The sequence below is a fragment of the Leptopilina heterotoma genome, unplaced genomic scaffold (genome assembly GCF_015476425.1).
Source record: "Leptopilina heterotoma isolate Lh14 unplaced genomic scaffold, ASM1547642v1 Lhet_47, whole genome shotgun sequence".
NCBI lineage: Eukaryota > Metazoa > Arthropoda > Insecta > Hymenoptera > Figitidae > Leptopilina > Leptopilina heterotoma.
Window position 1 is genome coordinate 3050334 of NW_025111098.1, and position 21353 is coordinate 3071686.

Sequence of the window (21353 nt, forward strand, 5' to 3'; positions counted from 1 at the left end):
TTCGCACTCATGATTTTCTGTTTTCGGTCGACGTATTCTGCTGTAATGGGATTGCACCCTTAGGTCTGTTTTCACTTAGGGAATTTTAGAAAAACTAGACTAGACTAGATTTTGGCCAGACTGAATGATACTCTGGGTAGCGGGGATAGACACGAAGGTTCGGTTGTTTATATTTTGCTGAATAGATTGGGTTATGGTAAAAATGACGAGTCATGAAGAATTAGTCGCCCAATTTTCCGATGTGACCAGTGTAGATGCTGAAGGAGCTCAATTTTTCTTAGAATCTGCAGGGTGGCAACTCGATGTAAGACAAATTTTTATTAAATCTATAAATTGTATTTTACTTTTTAACATTTGGCCAGGATAGGGTTAACTTTTAAAACTTGATAGTAAACAATTGCAAAAGGTGTCATTTAAACAGAACACTTGTGATAGTTGAACACTTTTCATTGCATTCTTTTAAATTCATATTCCAACTTAAATGTACTAAAAAGTCTGAAAATTTGTCTTTGCTTTTAATAATGCACGACTGCAAAGAAGGCTAATAAATATTGCTGTAATAGAATCCAATTTTTTTTAATGCTTTGATTTTTTATCATTTGTATCCAATAAGATGGGAGAAACATGAAAAAATTGTGAATTTTATATTTACTTAACAACATTTGCCAATAGCCATGCATTTTTAATTTGGAAAAACGTCATGAGAATTAACTTCACCTAGCATTCTTTAACGTATTTCAATACCTTGTAAAAATTGACAATTATTAACATTTTTTGTCATATTTCGATGATATTTGAACCCAGGCTGATATTTATCCCCCTGCTCAGGCCTCGGATATTATGAATTTTATAGTGTGAATAATAACTATAGACAAATGTTTTAAAATTATATTTTTGAATCATTTTTTACGATAATAAAATTTTTAAAATATACGTATAATTACAAAATTTTAGAATAATTGAAATTTTGTAAAATTTAATTGAAAATAATTCATTTTTATAAAGTATTTTATTAGGGGAGAGTGGGGCAAACCGGCCGTACTAACGGTTGTAATAATGTAACTAATAATACAGGATTGAATTTTAATTAAATAAATAATTTTTTTCAATTACAAAACAAAAATGTTTGAAATTATCAGGGAAACAATATTAAAGGGTCTAATTCTCATTGGAAGATAATTATTTTTCATTGAAAGTAAATATTTTAATGAAAAAAACATTCTAATTAATAATAATTTTCGTGAAACTCTGATACAATGAAAATATCCTATGGCCGGTTTGCCCCACAGGCTCATTTTGAGAATAAATATTTGTTTAAAAAAAAACGCTTTTCAAATTCATCAAAGTTTTTGGTGGTAAATATTCCTGAGGTGTGTACCTTCAAAACCCAAGACCTAACATTTGGAAACATTACACGATTTCCTCAGAATGTCCTTAAGAAAAAATTCGTAAAAGTGTAGAAAAAAACTAAAAAAAAAAACTTTTGCTTCCAGCGTTGCACAAACAAAAGTAAAAAATGTCAAATTGAAAAAATAAAGTATACTACACATGGTTGTTTCAAATTTCTAAATAGCACTTTTGACAATAATTTCGCCATTTCGAAGATATTAAGAAAATCAACTTTTGAAGAATTTTAATTGCAAATTTTAAAAATAATTAAATTCTCAAAAGTTTTAATGAAAAATCTTCAAGTATAAATTTTAAAATAAAAATTTGCTTCTAAAAATTATATTAAAATATTTTAGATATGAAGAAATTCTTAGAATTTTTCCATTCTAATTTTTAAAAATATTAAATATTTCAATATATTTTCACTTAAATATTTCAAAAAGTTCAAATACACACATATAATAATAACATTAAAATTTTTTATAATTATTTTTTGAAAATATTATACCTTAATAATTTTTTAAAATAAACAATTATTATGAAAAATTGAATTTTTGTATTTAAATAATTGATTTAGAGATAAAATTTAGTTAAAAATTGTAGAAAATAATTGAATTTTGGAAGGACTATAGTTGTAATTTTTAAATAGTATTCAGAAGGTTTTTAATTGATATTTTAAAAATAGGTATTATTTCCTGTAGAAAAACAAATAAGAAGTATTTGAATATTTATTTAGCAAAATTATACAAGTTTTGATAAATTTAATTTAGAAATCAGGGAAATACAAAATAAAATTTTGGTGACAACACTAATAAAACGACTTTTTCGACTTTTTTGTATTTTTAATCGACTAAAGCGACTTCTTTTGCGCCTTAAAAAAAGTTAATCCGAGGCCTGCATTCTTTTCAACTAAAAATCATTATCCTGGTGAATTAAAAATTAACAAGTTTTAATTCTCAATTTTTGGAGGAACATTCTCGTAATCCGAGTATAAAAATGAAATGCTTACAAGAATTAAAAATTCTTTCTTTATAGGTCAACGATTTTAAGTATTAAAAATTATAACCGGTTTTCCGATCGGGATCCTCAATTTTTATTGGCAGAAAGGGGTCGTCCATAAATTACGTAAGGCATTTAGGGGGAGGGGGGTCCAGCTAGTTTTTACGAACAATAGAAAAAATGGCGCTAATACGTAAAATATCTTACAAAGGGGGGGGGGGGTCGAATTTTCCAAAAAAATGTCTTACGTAAAGTCGTCCAATTTATGGACGGCCCCAAAGGTTTTTTCGAATTTCTTAGAATTTTTTTTGTATTTTTTGAAATAACATTTTTCTTTATTGAAATTTTAACCCCCACAGCACCGAAACTTTCCTAAAAATGTATTAAATATTTACTTGCAATATTCAAAATATTTCATATGAATCATCATCATTCATATGAATATTGAAGGTATTCACTGCTCCCCAAAGGGTTAAATATTGATTAATTCTTGCATCAAGTTGGTGTTGATATTTTCTGATTAATTAATTAATTTGTTTTTCTGGTAATTCTAATTTCAATTTTATCATAAAAATAGAAAAAATTAGGAATTTTAAATCTAAAATTTAAAAGTTCAAATATTTTTATACCTATATAGAAATGAAAATATTGATACCTAATAATAATTTTCATTCTCTTTCCCCAGTAGCACGTAATGTTCCAGTAACATTGTAAAGTGTTTTTGAAGAGCTCAAAAATAATAAAGCTAAATGCAGTAAACGAAAAGAAAAAATGTTGAATTTTAAGAAATTTGGTTTTTTGAATTTTTGATAATTTTTAATAATTTTTGATTTTTTACCAAAGGGTGGAGACCATTCAAATAGTAATATTTTCCTACCGAAATAGTTAATGGTAACTAATTATTGTTTTTTTCCGGTCAAATTAAATTCCCGGATATTTCTTGATTTTCCAGATTGGTAGAAACACTGTTAAATGTATTGGTAGAAAATACGACGGTATACGATAGCTAGTTCTATAATAAAAAATTATCTTGAGGAAGCTAAATGGTCATAAAATGAACAACTTATTTTAATTCTTTTTTTTTTGTTTTTGTTTTTGTAGTAACTTTTCAGTCATTTAAAATATTCTCTAACAATTTATGCGTTATGCACAGAACTATACCTAAATTTTTATTTGGAGACCAAATTAAGTTTCTGAAATTATGAAATGATGTATTTCAGGTCGCTCTTGCAAGTTTCTATGAAACTGATGAACAAGGTGCAACAGCAAGTGGAGCGACTGCAGACATTATTCCAAATGAAAGTACACAGGAAACGAGCACCAGCGAGCAGCAACCGAAAGAAGTGAATCAAGCAAATTATAATGCCGCGACTAGACAGAAGATCGCAACTCTTAAAGATTTACAGAAAAACCACAACAGTTCTGATGAAGAAGAAGGGCAAGCCTTTTACGCCGGAGGCTCCGAAAATAGCGGACAGCAAGTTTATGGGCCGGGGAAAAAAGACCTCATATCAGAAATGTTCAAGTCATGTAAAGAACAATCACTGTCTATAGAAAGCAAGTCGAAAAAGGAAAAGGGTGAAAATTCTTTTAGCGGCACCGGATACAAGTTAGGTCAAGCGAGTAATGATGTTGAAGGTAGGCTTGCAATCAAATTTTAACCTGGACAATTAATTACGTCCGAAATGACTTATGTACTTTGAAACTTGTCATCATTTTTAGTTTTAAAAATTTCACACCAGGGGCATTCTACAATCTCATTAAAATGGTGAATTTTCTGTAAATGGCTTAAAGCATAGTTTGCAGATTATAAATGTTGATTGTACGTGCTTAAGGATAGAATGGTGTCTTTTATGATTTAAAAGATCAAATTTCGATTAATGGTTAGACATTTTCTACATAATTATAAGCAACAGTTTTCACGGTAATGTTTAAAAACAAGTTACACATGACATGTGATAATTTGAATCTTTTGTTTTTAACCAATCATTTTTTACTAAAAATAATAAAATGTTATGGTTATAAATTTAAATTAGTTTAAAATAACACTTGTTTAAACATTACTATGCTTATACATATTATATAAAAAAGTCTGACCATAAAAGATGCCATTCTGTCCCTTGGCACATACAATGTATATACTTTAAAATACTTTTCCAGCCATCTTCAAAAATTTTTTAAATGGTTTACGAAATGTACCATAAAAAACTTTTTTTTCAAAATGTCCAAAGTATCTACTTTTTTCCAAATTAATTATTAATTGGAAAAGATAAATGTTATGCATTTTCATTTAGTATTTTTCTTATATTTTGTGATGCAATATTGCATTGTTCTATTCGACGGTTGAAAATATTTTTTTTTCCTTTTTCAAAATAGCAATTTTTTATAAGTGTCTGACAACTGGACACATTTTTTTACCAAAACAGATATGCTCGGAAAATGATGATAAAATTTTTCGAGTTCATCTGAACACTAAACTTTTTTTTGAATAAAAGTTGCGAATTTAATTTACTTTTCGAACGGTGTATTTTATTTACAATTTCGTTTACCCATTTACAATTTATAGGTGGAAAATAAAACCCGTCTCACAACTAGACACACTCCCCTAGAATTTAATGATTTTTTCAATTGTATTTAATACTCATAAAATAATTATTTAAAACTGAAATTAATTTCCAATAGTATTCGATTGTAAGAGTTGATGTATTTCACGGTATTAATGTAATTCTTGTCAAACAAATGTTATAAACAAAACTTTGAGAAAATCAAAGTCAACAATTTTGTGATGACGCGACGTATACGTCGTTTTATTTAAATTGCATTTTCTGCAGATTTTGATAACAATGTGTTTTATAAATGAAATCATTTTAGTTGTTGCAGCACCATCTTCAGCTCAAGAAGCAGATTGTACACTTATTACATTAAAGCTTTGGCGCAATGGTTTTACTATAAATGAAAGAGGTCTCAGATCGTACAATGATCCGAAAAACACAGAGTTCCTAAACGCCATAAAACGTGGAGAAGTACCTATAGAAATTCAGCAAGAAATTCATTCAGGGGAAGTTCGTCTTGATATGGAAGACCATCGCAACGAAGAGTATACTCCTCCGAAAATTCAACTGAATGTTTTCTCTGGAAAAGGATATACCTTAGGAAGGTACAAAATATTATATTTACACATGGGGAGAAGTCTGTCGCGAATATGGCATTGACAGGGTGGCCACATGTCAGTAAAGTCAGGGAAATGTCAGGGAAATTGATAAAGTCAATCTTGCGGCCACCCTGATTGAGTCGGTGTTATAAATTTAGCATACACACTTGCTAACCAAAAGTATTCATTCTGACACGCAGCTTCATTTTTCAGAGCAAAATTAATTTCTAAATTGATAATTATTTATCGATATAATTATCATATAAACACCTAACTATAAATTATAGGGTTTAAGTGATGAAAATTATGAGCATTAATCCTAACAGATTTCTCTCCGTGCAGTTTTAAGTTTTATTATATGTGGTATATTTTATTAACCCTCGGAGCACATACAGGGTCTGTGTGACCCTGTCTTTTAGTTTAAACTTAAATTTCCTTTAACAAATTATAACAATTAGAGATCCTGTGACCTAAAAGTAATTGTTTTAGGTTCTAGTAACACGTTCCTATGTCCCCCGAGTATAATGCGCCAGTCAGTTGTTGTTTTTTTACAAAGTACAGTATAGAATTTATTTTTATTTTATTGTACCACTATTCAAGAATACAAATGTAAAATATTAATTACTTAAAAATATTAAAAATTACAAGAACAACAATTTTTTAAAAAATATCATTTTTTTTTGTTTTTCTGAAAAATTGTCTACTTTTCGCATTTTTTTTCTATAATAAAATATTTATAATGAAACTTTTCAAGTATAGAAACTTATTCTTCAATGTTTAAAGAATATTAAACAATTTTTTTTATGTAAATTAAATGATAAGTTTTTAAATGGTAAATAAGTCTTGAAAAGTGAACAGGGTCACAGTGACCCTGGAGTGTGCTACTTGTTCGAAAAACGAGGTGTGTGTTCCAAGGGTTAAACAGGCAGCGCCAAGGTGCACTACCTTGGAGTTCATTTAATAGGACCTGGAATAAAAAGAATGTTGTATCAATCTGAAAGTTACTAAATCTTACTCAAAATTGTTACTCTGCGGGTTTCGGGGTCGCTGATTACGAATCTGAAGTCAGGTTTTCAGGATTCAAAATGACGCATTTAATAAGGCGGTTGATGAAATTAAAAATAAATTAACTTTGCTTGAAAGTTACCACCTGCGCCATTTTGAATTATAAAAAGCAGACTTCAGATTCGTAATCAAGAACCCCAAAAACTCACGATTGGCAACTTTCAAGCAAATTTAATTGATTTTTAATTTCTTTGTCCGCCATTTTGAATTTTGAAAAACTGACTTCAGATTCGTAATCAGCGACCCCCAAAACTACCGAGTGACAATTTTCAAGCAAAATTAAGTCTTGCTCTATATGAGATCATAGCATATGAAGAAAACACATACTTTTGACCAAAGTGTTTATTTTGCTTACTTCCAGCCCATCTCCTGCTACGGTCAGCATGCCCGTAGTAACAAATATTGTAGACGCAGATGCCAACGAAAGACAAGCTAGAACTGATTTAAATTTCGATGCTAATAATCCATCGACGACTATTCAAATTCGTTTCGCTGATGGCAGCCACGTGAGGGAAAACTTTAATTTATCTCACACTATTGGTGATCTTCGTCGATTCATCACAACGTATCCTTTTCAAATAAATTTTCTAATTGTCCAACACTTTTTAACTACTGAGTTTACATGCTTGCGTTTTCCGTTTTCACATACCCATACGTCTATCCTTGTTACACTCATTGCTCAAGGCAAAACGCAGCGTCAGAATAACGCAAGCATAGCATCTAAAACTAAATAAATAATAAATATAGCCCGGTCAACTCTATTGCATGAAAACGGCATCTTTCAGCGCCTCTACCATCAACATAGCAACTAAATTATACATGCAACCTGGGTAGAATTTAGTTGCTACGTTGGTGGTAGAGGCGCTGGATGATGCCGTTCAATGCCGTTTTCGTGCAATAGAGTTAGAGTTGTCCTGTAACTACATTACTACACTGATTTCCAGGCAGGGGCTACTTATTATTAAGGTATTATTTTTATGTTTTAACTCTTTAAATAATATTTGAATATATTACTTCCTTAACGTTATTATTAGTTTACGACCTCAATACGCATCGCTGAGCTTCAGAATTCTTACTGCTTATCCCACAAAGGAATTAAATGAAGAAAGTGTTACGGTCGCCGATGCTAATTTACAAAATTCTACTGTTATTCAACGACTGAAGTGATGATTAATTCTGCAATATTCTATTTATTCAATTTGAAAATTTTGTTACATGGAATTACTTTACCATTTGGCTTTTTTATTACAATTTATGTCTTTAATTAATTCACCTAGCGATGGAAATACATAGAAAAAGTTTTTTGAATAAACAAATCGTACAGTTAATGTATTATTTTTTCTTACGTTGTTTTTAAGACCAAAAATTTCAAATGAATTTACAGGCGTTGAAATTTGCTGGATTTAGTTGGTTGTAAAAGAGTGGTATTAATTCCAGTGCCTGCTTACATCCATATAGTTTATACTTTTCCTCCTAATTCATTCATGGAAGTCTTCTAAAAACATTGTATGAATGAAATATGATAACAAATAAATACAAAATCTGTATAATCTCGTATGCTCGCAGCTAACTTCACACAAGTAACAAACTAAAAGACTTTTTGCAGGTACATACCTAATATACAATCTAAGTTTTCTGCAAGTTGATATATTTGAAGCATGAAGAAAGATAAAGAGAATGAGAGAAAGAAGTAACCCTTCTTAAAAAAGCATTGTGAGAAATGTATGATATACCTCAAATGAGCACTCCTACTTCCAAATGAAATGTAGTACCTTACAAACTAACACATACATTTATTCAATGTAATATATTTATTAAAGTGCAAATACATTACCTAGAATTGAAATTTGTAATCTAGATTTGCGTCCTAACAATAGCTTTCAACAAGCTATTGAGTCTAATCCCTGAAGTAATTCTGCTGCTTAAAGTATCAGAATTGGAGCACTTTTTTGCAAGATTAAGTAAAATAGGGTATCGACTTAGAATACTATCCGGTACATCGTGTAAAAGGCCATCTGATATTTGTCTTTCAGTCATCTTTCTGGCTAAAATGTGCTGAAAATACGTTGAGAACTTAGAATTAGAAAGAGGTTTGGGTAGATTCACGTTAAAAAGCTGAATAATTCCTTCTTAAAACTAAATCACAAAAGTAAACGAACCTTGCAAATGGCATAATAGTTGTGGTCGCTAACTTGATGTGCACATATGTCTGCTGGAGAAAATATTAAGCAATCGTCACAGCCAAAATCTGAGTCGCTTTTGTGGACGGTTTTCAAAGTTTCAAATTGATCTGAAACATGTTCAGCATATTCGTATGCAGGTTTATTAAATAAAAAAAATGGTTGCTGTGTTATTTATTTAAAATATTTAAAATATTTTCCAGACAGTTATTTAGTCATATCAGTTTCAGCAAGTCTTTCTTTAAGTATCTACTTTTATTTTATTTTTTTTTAATTTTCTCTTTCAGATCATTTAATTTTTATTTAATCCTCTCTGAAATCTTATAAACTATGTCCGACGCTTGGATAATAATATGTTTATAAAATTATTCATCCCCTGATGAGGAACTATAATTATATAGTTCGAAACTAGTTGGGATTTTAATAAATTTCATTGAAAAAACAAACCGTATCTAGGCCTTCATCTATTTTTATGTTGAAGAATTCTAGTTTTTCAAAAGAATTCAACACTTTATTCTTTATAAATTTAAGAATGCAGAACTCAAACTCAAAATTACATTAGTAATTTACCTGTGACAGATGTATGCTTATCAACCACGATAACATTTTCCAGGTCAATAAATTTGGCAGTGTTATTGGAATCAACGGCAATATTATCAAAAGAAACATCTGTTAAATAAAATGCAAAATTTTCATCTTGAAAAGTAAGCGCATGTGCTGCATTGAGTAAGCTAGAAGCTATTTCTGCTCTTAGAATCCAAAGTTCATTGTAAAACTTGGACAGAACAGGACCGACGAATTCTTCAACAATTAATCTCCCACAAGCTCCATAATATTTAGGAACAGGCCATCCCAGTCTTGCAGGTAAAATCTATTTAAAAAGTTTTACTTGATGTACGATAAGAGCAACTATCTAATTTTCTTTCAAGTTCTTAATCTAAGCAATGGATAAGCAATCCAAACTTTTTAAACCTGTTTCCACATACAACAATTCTTTCAGGAAACTGGCAACAAATTTGCATTACAGAGTTAAGAAGTTTGTTGCTAAGTATGCAAAATTGACAAGCACTTATTTCACTTCGACTTATATTGATATAACTAATGTTGATACCCACTTGAAGACAATAATATGTATTCCGAAAACTTGCATTTCTTGAGTTTTGGAGGGGTAAACATAAAACATAAAACAGAAACAGGCTTTTCTTAAAAACTACTGAATGAATGTCGATTTTAATGTGCTTTGGATTTGTTAGAAACACAAGCAATACGAATTTTCAAAATTTTAGAACAATTTTGATTTAAAAATTTTTTAAAATACTTCCATATATATGATTTCACATACGGAATTCTTAGTGAGGAAACTTTTAAGATTTCACATGTTCTTTTTTGTAGGATTTAATGTGGGTAAAGGACATTGACATAAAAGGGTTAGATTTTCTCAAGTGGACTTTAAATTTTCAAAAGTTGAAATTTATCAGTGTAAATGTGCAAAAAGATAGTTCTATTAGAGTTACGAATAACCTGTAAATTTTATTAAAAAATATTCAATTGTTTATTTTTTATAAACAATTGAAATTTTATCCATAACATTTTTAAAAAATGCATAACTTTGACAAAAATTGACGAAACTTGATGATTCTTTTTGCAAATTAACTATGAAATTCCAAACTTTATAAAAATAATGTTTACTCCATCGAAGCTCTTAATTTGTTATAAAAAATAATTATTTTTTATAAACAAATTAAAAATAAAACGTGTTCTGGATAACCATATTTAATTTTATAAATAAGAACTTTAAGACAATTTATTAAGGATTGCATATCAAAAAGAAAAAATTGTTTCAAGCAAATATTTTATTAATTATGAATTTTTTGTAAGCGCGCGCAAGCTCCGTGATGTGGGCTCCCGCGTCTGACGAATGTCGTGTGCCCCGCTTTGCACGCTTTAACTTGTTTATTTTGGAAGGTTTTCTTTCATAATTTTTTTCAAATTTGGTTTGTATGTTTTGAACTAAAATTCAATTGGAATACTTGTTTATAATAAAATTAGTAATATACTATTTTATTTATATTTATTTATGTAATCTATTTTAAGTTTATTTAGTTTTTTTATTTACTCTCCCTGCGCACAGCAGGGTTCGAGGATCCATTTACAAACAAATTTACAAAAATCTTAAGATTAATAACATATAGCCTTAACCTAATTACAATCTTTCGCTCTTATTCTACTTAAAACTACTCTTATCCGCCAGTGCCCGGGCCTCCGTTTCCGGTTTCTTTCACCCAGATTAGCTTCGTCAATCTATTATTTAAAGTTCTCTATTCCCCATGACCCTCCCCTTCGTCCTCTATAACTTCACGCACACCTTTTCTCATTTTTTCCAATTCTTTCATCCATCTCTCCCCCTGTCCATTCTCATTTAAAATCCACCTCACTCTTTCATCCACTCCATCTCCCATATTCCCCTGACACACACTTGCACACCTATCCAACACATGCTCCCAATCTTCCAGCTCATACCCACATACTCTACACATCCTTTCATCCCCTCTCATCCAATATCTACATTCATTCATCCTCTCTCCCATCCTAAAACACACCATCCTACTCCATCTGCTTTCTTCTTTCATCCATTTTAAATATTTCGGCTCTCCCACTCCTTTCACCATCTTATACCATCTATTATACTTAGAGTTCACAATTCTCTCCCATCTTTCATCCTTATCTCTCTCCTTCCATCCCTCCTCCAAAATTACCCCACCCCTTTTTCCTTTCCTTCCCTGTTTTAACGCCACAACCCTTGCTTTTTCCCACTTTGACCACTCCCTAACCCCCCTCTCTTCCCTATCTTTTATCGCTTTCCAGCACACCTGCGTCCACCCATTTCCCTTTCCTTGACTCATTCTTTCTTCAAAATTCCATGCTCTCTTTCTTTGACGCACCACCATTTTCTCTCTTCCTATCTCTTCCCTCACCATGTACCCTGGACACCACATATTCACCCCCATCGTCCATCTTATATACTTCTCATGCATGCTCTCGACTTTACTCCATTCACACCATCCCCACACTTCCACTCCATAACACAACACGGACCATACTAACGCATCAAACAACCATAACCTCTTTTTCCAATCATTCATAAACCTCCTCTTTCCTATTCCCCACACTTGCCCCATAATTTTTCCCGCTTTCTCCACTCTTCTACTAACATTTAGCTTGTGACTACCATTATACGCGAACCAATACCCCAGATAACAAAACTCATTCACTTCTTCAATCTCTCTTCCATTCATTTTCCACACTTCCTCCTCACCACTCCTTTTCTTTCGAAATCTCATCATCTTCGTCTTTTCCACATTCACCCATAACTCTTTACTTCTTGCATACAATTCAAACTCCTTAACTAACAACCTCATTCCACTTTCATTCTCTGCAAACAAAACCACATCATCCGCATATGCTAGTGAAAACAGTCTTCCTTTTCCCAACACCACACCTCCCTTCCCTCTCTTCTCTAGTCGCTCTTCCAAATCCGCCATTAATAGACTGAACAGAAGAGGACTTAGCGGGCAACCCTGCATAAGTCCCCTTCCCATCCAAAACGTCTCCCCTAATTTCTCTCCCACCCTAACCCTAGCCTTTACGTCTGTATATAACTCCTTTATCCTTTCTACAAGACTGTCCTCTATTCCTCTCTCTTTTAATGTCTTCCATAAGACATCTCGTCGGACTGACGGGAAGGCCGCCTTAAAATCTACAAATAAAGCCAATAATTTACCCCCCTCCCTTCCCAAATTCCTACTTACTAAATAATTTAGTGTGTAAATGTGGTCTAACGTTCCCATTCCCTTTCTAAAACCCGCTTGATTCTGTGGTATCCCACCTTCTCTCTCTACATTCTCTTCTAACCTTTTCCTCAGGATCTCCGCATACACCTTGTATCCAATTGGCATGAGTGTTATCCCTCTGTACTCTTCCACTTTTTTCCCTTGTCCTTTCTTCAATAAGGGTACTATTACCCCCATTCTCCACTCTTCTGGCCACCCTTCCCCTCTCCAAATCCTGTTCACTAAATCCCACATTTCCCTTCTTATCACCTCTCCCCCGTATTTCATACTCTCCCCTTCCAGACCATCGTATCCTGCTGCCTTATTTCTCTTCAATCTTTCGATTGCTCCATCCACTTCCTCTCTGCTTATCTCCTTCTCCACTTCTTCCTTCTTTATTTTCTTTCTCCCTCCCCCTCTTACTCTGTTTTCTACCCCTCCACTTAATTCTCTGAAATATTCTGTCCATTGACCCATGCTAATTTCCTTACTCACCACACTACTTCTCTTTCTTCCTTCATTTATTATTTCCCACTCTCTTCCCTCTCTCACCGCCTTTTCCACTTTTTCCATAAATCTCTTTTTCTCTTCTTCCTTCTTCTTTCTGAGTAACTTGCCGTGTTTCTTGTGCCTAACATTATAATCCTTCTTCTTTGTTCTACCCTTTCTCCAATCCTTTATACACTTTCTCAATTCCTCTCTGCTATTCTCACACTCCTCATCCCACCAACCTTTTTTCTCTCCGTTTGTTACCATCTCTTTTTCAACTTCATTCCTAACTCTCTCTATATTCCTTCTTACTCTTGCTATTTGCTCATCGACACTTTCCTCACTTTCTTCCCCTTCCCATTTTTCTTGCAGCATTTTTTCATATTTCCTTAAATTTACAATGTCCCATTTCCCCATTTTAATTTTTCCTTCCTTTTTATTCTCTTCTTTCGTCCGTCCTCTACACTTTCTACTTTCTCCTGACAATTCCACCACTAGCGGGAGATGATCCGACCCTACCTCTATTTTAACTGTCATTTTCTCTATTAATTCCCTCATCCTTTCATCCGCTAACACATAATCTATTACTGTCTCTCCTCTTCCTATATACGTAAATTCTCCTTCTTCGTCTCCTTTTATATTTCCATTACAAATTGATCCCCCCCACTCTTCTATCAAATTTACCAGTTTCTTCCCTTCCTTGTCTTCTTCTTTGTGTTTCGATGTTCTCTCATACTTCCCCAGATCTTCATTCCATATCCCTCCCCCCAATTCCCCCGTCCACGCATTTAAATCCCCCCCTATTAATACCCTCCTATCCTTACTCCTTTCCATTCGTTCTTCCAATATATTCCATCCCTCCACCTCCCCTCTCCTTCTGTATACCCCCCCTGCTGGAAGTAAAGAGATACAAAGAGATTAAAAAAAGGGGATAAAGAAAAGATTAGAAGATATAATAGTTTGGAGATGCAAAATGGATACTTAAAAGAGATACAAATTTTTTATCTCTTTCTATAACTTTATATTTATATCTCTTTTTATCCCTTCTAATCTATTTATATACAGTTTTAGATATAGAAATATATAGAAAAAAATATATAGAAAGAGATAAAAAATTGGGGATGCAAAGTGGTGAATTAAAGAAGATAGAACTATTCAATCTCTTTCTATTCATACATTTCTGTCTTCCTCTATCCATTTTCACATCCTTTCTAATCCAAAGGAAAGTAAAAAAGGAGATATCCCTTATAGAAGAAATCGATTAATTTCAATTAAAAACTTTCTCTATTGTTGTTAATTGAGTTTCTTAATCGTGTTGTTCTAATTCATTACGATTATCTATAAAAAATTTGCAAGTAAATCTTTAATAAATTTTTAGAAAAGTTTCGATGCTGTGTGAGTTTAAAACTAATTTTGGTTGTCCATTACTGATAAACATTTATTGATTAAATATATTTACAATAAACTTTAAAAATATGGAAGTTATAAACTCAAACAAAAACGTAAAATCGCACAGTGCATAAAACACGCTTTCTGATCTACTGACCCGACGCCATGACACATAACAGCTGGGAAGATCGACGCATGCGCGTATAAGTTTATGAGTATGTATATAGAAAGGGATATACTATAGTAGATTAGAAGAGATAATCTTATTATATCTCCTCAAATCCCCATATTCTTAACTATCCCTATCTCTTCTAAATGAAGTAAGGAGATAGAATATGGGATTGAAAGAAGATTAAAGAAATAACATTCGGAAAAGAAGAATGATAAAAAGGAATAAAAAAGGTTTATAGTTTTGCAGTCTCGCATTTCTATCTTTTTCTATCTAAATAATGGGAATAATGGTAATAAATAATGTTAATAAGATCCTACATAAAAAGCGATGGAAGGGTATAAATAGGATATCAATAGTTATTAAAAAAAGGTTATAAATGAGGAGAAAGAAGAGTATCGAGAACTTCTGTCATAAAAAGAGATAAAAGTTTATAGACAGGTTATTAAAAGGTATTGAGAATAGGTTATTAATAGGCATAAAGAATAGTGTCTATAAGGTCTAACATTAAAAGAGATACAAGGAAATAGACAGGATTTTAAAAGTAATAGAGAAAAGGTGATTGAAAGGGATATCAAAAAGTTGTAATAAGATTGTATATAAAAAGAGATAGAAGGGTTTAAAATGGCTATTAAAAGTTATTCAAAAAAGGTGATTAAAAGAAATAGCGAACAAGTTGATAAAGGTAGGAATAGAAAGGCATAAAGAAGTATAGGTAAGAGATTAAAAGTTATACAATATTCATATCTCTTTCTATATTAGCAATAGAAAGGGATTAAAAGAGAAAAGGTTTCTATCTATTTACTTCCAGCAGGGCCCACTATATCTACCATTTCCCCTTCTATGCTTATTGATCTTACCATGCAACCTTCTCTTTTCACACTTCCTTTCTTTCCTTTCTCTTCCCTTATACTCGTTCTCACCCCCGTTATCATCCCACCAGCACTTCTCCCTTTCTTGTTCACCTTTTTTGCCCCCTGTATCTCCCATCTGTAACCCTTTGGTAAAATCCTTTTTATAAAATCCCATTTTTTCTTCTCCACCCACGTTTCACTCAAAAAAACCATATCCCATTTTCTCACCACTTTCCAAAAACCTTCGTCTTTGTTTTCCAATCCCGCCACATTCCAAAACCCTATTTTTATATTTCCTTGTTTATTCCTCTTCCCGTTCCTTCTGCGTCCTGAAAATCCATTCCCAGCCCCTCCTTTACCACCTCTCCCCTCTCCTCGTCAACCCACCATTGCACCCCATTTACCCAGATACATTCTTTCCCAAATTTTACCTCTTTACCCTTACCCCTCTCTTCCCATGCTTTACCTTGCAACAACCATCCTACCCTCCTTTCCCTCCACGTTTTATCCTCCTCTATTCTTTCCGGTCTCCCTTTTAGTCGCTTCTTCAGCATCATTATTTCTCTTTTTTCCTCTTCACTTTCCAAGTCCACCACCCACACTTTCGGCACTTCTTTATCATCCCCTCCCACCCCTCTTACTCCTTTAATGCTTGCTTTTGCTCCTATTTCTATCAGCAATCTGTTAATTTCATTTTTTCCCTCCTCCTTTTTCGCTTTAAGTCCTTTTATCACGATGCTGCACTTTCTTTTTTCTTTTTCCAGCCTTTCTACCTGCCTTCTTAATTCTCCCATCTTTCTTTCTATCCCTTCATCTATTTGCACATTCCTTCCTCCACTACTACAACCTGCCACTACATTTTTCTCCAATTCCTCCACTCGCTTTTCCAAAATTTTCACTTCCTCTTCTTTTTCTCTCTCTGTTCTTTTTTGCTCTAATTCTAATCTCTCTAATTTTCTCATAATTCCATTCTTTTCTTTACTCCATTTATTCTCCCATTCTCCCCACATATTCTTAATAGAACCAATTTCCTCCCTTAACTCATCAATCTTTTCATCCCTTGCCTCCTCTCTTCTACCACTTTCCTCCCTACCCTCCCTTATCTCTTTACCCAATAGTTCTATCCTCTCATTCGTCTCTTCACTCATCCTTATCATAAGAAAAGCAAGTTCTTGGAAACTCTTTTCTTCCTCTTCACCTTCCTTAGTTTCATTTTCCTCTTCTTTTTCTTCTCCGCTTTTACTTATTTCTGTTAATTCATTTTCTATTTTTTTACCTAATCTCGCTAATCTAATTTGGCTTTGCCATTTTGCCATCATCCTTTTCGACGCTGCCAGCCCCCTCTCTTTATCTAACAATTCTACGTTCCTCGGCCTCCCCGCCCTTTTCCTTCTCTCACTGTATTCAGTGAAATCAATCACCGACGAACTTCTTGTAGCCTTCGGGGTACCGAATACTTCGTCGTCGCCTATACTTTCCGCCCCTGACTCACCGGCCTCTCTCACTTTCTCTTCTTTCTCTCTCTCGCATTTCTCATTTTCACTTTCCAGTCGCTCCTGCCCTCTCTCGTCATTCTTTTCAAAATTCTCCATACTTCCTCCTAGCACGTGACACCACGCACGTGACACACACCCACTCTCTCTCTTCCACTTGTTTTTAGTTGAATATTTCTTGCTTCCAGAAAAACAAGTTTTAACTAATTTTTTTGTATTATATAATTTAAAAATATTTTTAATTTACTTGTAATTTCCGTACCTATTAAAATTAAAAAGTAGTAATACAATATATTTTACTACTAAACAGATTAAAATTTTTATGAGTGTTTTAATGCTCAAACTGAAAGGATTTTTATAAAATTTATTTTATAAAAAAATTATATTGTAATTTATATAGTATAAAATAAATTTTTTAAAAATCCTTTCAGTTTGAGGATTTTGTAAAATTTAATTTATAAAAAGATAATATTGTAATATAAATTTTTTAAAAGTTCGTTCAGTTTAAGTAAAATTTTTTTTTACTTTCACGTAATTTTGAACAAAATTTTACCACATTATGCTTACCGAGGAAATCGCCTTAAAACCCTCATAAAAAATTGTAGTCTGTTTAGTAGTAAAATATATTGTATTACTACTTTTTATTTTTAATAGGTACGAAAGTTTACAAGTAAATATATAAAATTATAGAATTAAAAAAAATCAGTTAAAACATGTTTTTTTCGAAGCGAGAAATATTCAACTGAAAACAATTAAATAACAAAAAAATAGTTTTGTTTTAAGCGGATTCCTTTTTTTTAATGCATATTTTCCTCTTGAATATGGCTCAAAAACAATCCTCTTATCTTAAGAGCAAAATACTCTTCCATTAAGTGTAATATTCTTGATTCAAAAGGAATTTTCCTCTCAAAAGAAGAATATTTTTTTTCCGTGAATAAACTTAAAATAGAAATTATAAATAAATAATATAAATAAAATAATGTATTACTAATTTTATTATAAACAAGTATTCCAATTGAATTTTAGTTCAAAACATACAAACCAAATTTGAAAAAAATTATGAAAGAAAACCTTCCAAAATAAACAAGTTAAAGCGTGCAAAGCGGGGCACACGACATTCGTCAGACGCGGGAGCCCACATCACGGAGCTTGCGCGCGCTTACAAAAAAATTCATAATTAATAAAATATTTGCTTGAAACAATTTTTTCTTTTTGATATGCAATCCTTAATAAATTCTCTTAAAGTTCTTATTTATAAAATTAAATATGGTTATCCAGAACACGTTTTATTTTTAATTTGTTTATAATAAATAATTATTTTTTATAACAAATTAAGAGCTTCGATTGTTTTTATAAAGTTTGGAATTTCATAGTTAATTTGCAAAAAGAATCATCAAGTTTCGTCAATTTTTGTCAAAGTTATGCATTTTTTAGAAATGTTATGCATAAAATTTCAATTGTTTATAAAAAATAAACAATTTAATATTTTTTAATAAAATTTACAGGTTATTCGTAACTCTTATAGAACTATCTTTTTGCACATTTACACTGATAAATTTCAAATTTTGAAAATTTAAGGTCCACTTGAGAAAATCTAACCCAAAAATATAACTGAAAAAATATAGGAATCTACAATATTTAATTTATGTAGTAAAACAAATACAAATTCCTACATTAATTCATATTAAAAATCCTGTTCCAATTTCAAATTTTTATGGAATTTATCCTATTTAGGATCTCATATAGGAATTTTCAGTAAGGTAGAGTTTGCTTGTAAGGGTTGCAGAGTGAATTCAATTTTCTTTTTAAAATGATTTTTTGGAACTAGAGCCTAAGTTCTTAATATAAGTGAAATTTCACTTATGAAAAAGATGAATTTCACTTATTCTAAGTGTATATGCACTTATTATTTACCTGAAAGGCTTTTCACTTTTTCAGATTTAATGATAAATCGTCCAAGCGCCCATCCTGCCGGAAGGACGTTCCGAAAAAAGGCTTTTAAAAAAAGGGAATTCAACTTTTCTTTTCTGTCACTCTTTGGGGTTAAAGTAGACGAAAAGACGAAAAAATACATATTTTTGACTTTTTAAAATAATAATATTAAACCATTTTTCAAAGCCTTCAAACTTGCTATGTTTTTAAACAGTGAAAAAAACATTTTTTCGTAAATTTAATGTAAAATTCCCAAAAATCAATATTTTTTGACCGGACGAGTCTCTTTCTCTTCAGAAACGTTCAAAGAATGAAACCTAATTTTTTAATTAAAAAAAATTCATTTTTAATATTTTTCAGTATATTTGAGTATATACTCAGGCGCGAGTCCCTTAGAAATTGCTCTATAAAATTAATATGGAAGCAGATAAATATAAAACTAAATATATCGTTGGAAAGGTAATAAAACAAGCTTTCAAATGATGTAAATATCGAGTCTTTAAATTTATAAACCTGGGCTAGGTAGTCTCTTGAATAAAGCGAAAAGCGTCCTGCCGGCAGGACCGGGCTTCGTCATTCTGTGACTAAAAATTATGTGAATTTTTGGAACATGTAACTTCTTCAAACTACCCAGCCCTTAGTTTTGAACTTACAAGCTCGATATTTATATGCGCTGAAAGCTTGTTTCATTACCTTTCCAATGATATACATATATCATTTTTTATTTATCTGGATCCATGTAAGTTTTCTTTAGTGATTTCGGAGGGACTCACCTGAGTCTTTTTCGTCCTGCCGGAAGGACGTTGGACGATCTATCATTAAATAGAGTGGTTTAAGTCAACAGCCATTTCTTTCGGTTGAACCCATAGTATTATTTAGATTTCGTATCTAAGGGTTCATACCACTTTGTCAACTTGAAAAAATCAAATTTTTTTTATTTCGGATTTCGAAAGTAAAATATTTTATAAATGTCGTGTAAAAATTTTAGAAAGATCTCAGCACTGAATAGGGTAAGTGCACTAGTTCCTGCGGCATTCCAGCCAAGATATCTTTTGCATAGAAAAAAAAATGGGTATTTATAGCAAAGTAATTAAATTAAAAATTTATTCAACTAATTGTTTGTACTCTTAAGAAATTTTTACAATTTTAAATGTATATTTTTATAGACAATTGTATCAAGTATTGTTTAGCAGGGCTAAAAGTATTGTTAAATTTTAAATAAACAAATAATATTTTTCTAGTAAAACGACGGTTTATAATCTATGATTATAGTTAAACACTGTTTTTGATGAACTAAAAAAGATGTAGATCAATAAAATCTACATGGATCGTAAAGAATTCTACAAAGAAGCTAAATTTTGAGGCGTGTAAAGTGGTATGAACCCTTAATGTCGAAAACTCATCAACCAAAAACATGCTGTTGCTCTCGAAACTCAAGTTATCGAGTTTCGGCTGCATTATTCGTTTAGAAATACCTGCAACATAAGAGGTTCTGGATTTACTTTCACCAGGGTCCAAATATATTTATACGAGAAATGCTCGTTATCAATTTCATTTTTCAAAAGCAATTCCATGTTCTTTGTAGTTGGACAGAGTCGCAGTTTACTTGTTGAATCGCTCATATTTGTTGAGACAGATTCCTTTATAAGATCCAGGAAATCAACGTCGATGGCCTCTCTGAAAACAGTACTAATCTCATCGAATTGCTCTAGTTCTGAATCGCTTGCTAGCTGTTTTAAAACCAGTCTCTCATTTCCCGCGTTAACGAAATAAACATTCTTTGTCCCTAAATAATTGGAAAACAAAGAAGATAGATCACTGTGATCGAAAGTAAGTTCATTAACATCCATTAAATAACATGCTGTAAGTCCATAACAGAAAGGACACTTTTCTGTGTGTTTTGTCTTCATGACATTTTCCAAAGTGTTCAAACAACTTATCAAAATACTTAAACTAACAACTAAACTGGCAATGATGAAATATTTCAATTTTAAAAGTTTAAAAAGAAGCACATATATTATAATTAAATAAAAAGAAATAAACATAATTAATTAATAATTTAAAAAAACAAGGTTATATATAATTTTAGAGGAACAAGCATCAACAGCTTCAACAGGTTTGCGCAGTAAAGTAGCTTCCACAGTAGACTGCGACAAACCTATCTGTAATGGTGTTTCTACAATAGCCTGCAAATGCATTTGTTTTGTCTGATTCAAAGTAAATTCATATTCTGCATATTATAAATTACCATAATTTATTTATTTAAAGAAGTAAACTTATATGTGCAGAATATGCAATCTCGAATTCTCGACTACTATTTTTCTTTCGACGGTAATCTTTTTTTTCTCCCGACACCCGACAGGCACCTTTATTGATCAGGTTGACCTCTGCAGTCAAAATAAAAGAACTAATT

General features: G+C 31.7%; 2 protein-coding genes across 5 annotated transcripts; one reads left to right on the forward strand and one right to left on the reverse strand.

Annotated features, from left to right (window-relative positions):
* Positions 1–127: 127 nt before the first annotated feature.
* Positions 128–7932, forward strand: LOC122507543 (NSFL1 cofactor p47-like). Its single transcript, XM_043620328.1, has 5 exons — positions 128–304; positions 3609–4026; positions 5260–5545; positions 6966–7169; positions 7639–7932. Exons 1-5 carry the CDS (start codon positions 194–196, stop codon positions 7769–7771), a joined length of 1152 nt encoding a protein of 383 aa, XP_043476263.1. The 5' UTR covers positions 128–193; the 3' UTR covers positions 7772–7932.
* Positions 7775–21076, reverse strand: LOC122507542 (divergent protein kinase domain 2A). Of its 4 annotated transcripts, none has more exons than XR_006302124.1 (6): positions 20416–21076; positions 9355–9655; positions 8764–8894; positions 8439–8659; positions 8219–8352; positions 7775–8099 (listed from the first exon to the last, which is right to left on the reverse strand). XR_006302124.1 is itself a non-coding variant. In XM_043620325.1 (6 exons), the coding sequence occupies exons 1-4, from the start codon at positions 20983–20985 to the stop codon at positions 8459–8461; spliced, it is 1203 nt and encodes a 400-aa protein (XP_043476260.1). In that variant the 5' UTR covers positions 20986–21076; the 3' UTR covers positions 7775–8099; positions 8219–8239; positions 8439–8458. The 4 variants fall into 4 exon arrangements, 3 of the variants coding, with proteins under 3 accessions (XP_043476260.1, XP_043476259.1, XP_043476258.1); XM_043620325.1 differs by having other exon boundaries at positions 8219–8239; XM_043620324.1 differs by lacking the exon at positions 8219–8352 and having other exon boundaries at positions 7775–8096.
* Positions 21077–21353: the final 277 nt, after the last annotated feature.

Coding starts and splice junctions, on each gene's coding strand:
- LOC122507543 (XM_043620328.1), top strand. CDS start 194: ATGGTAAAAATGACGAGTCATGAAGAATTAGTCGCCCAATTTTCCGAT. Junction 4,027..5,259: donor AGCGAGTAATGATGTTGAAG/GTAGGCTTGCAA, acceptor AAATCATTTTAG/TTGTTGCAGCACCATCTTCA. Junction 7,170..7,638: donor CTTCGTCGATTCATCACAAC/GTATCCTTTTCA, acceptor CGTTATTATTAG/TTTACGACCTCAATACGCAT.
- LOC122507542 (XM_043620324.1), bottom strand. CDS start 20,985: ATGTTTATTTCTTTTTATTTAATTATAATATATGTGCTTCTTTTTAAA. Junction 9,656..20,415: donor CAGAACCTCTTATGTTGCAG/GTATTTCTAAAC, acceptor CTTTTTAAATAG/ATTTTACCTGCAAGACTGGG. Junction 8,895..9,354: donor TAAGCATACATCTGTCACAG/GTAAATTACTAA, acceptor AACATGTTTCAG/ATCAATTTGAAACTTTGAAA.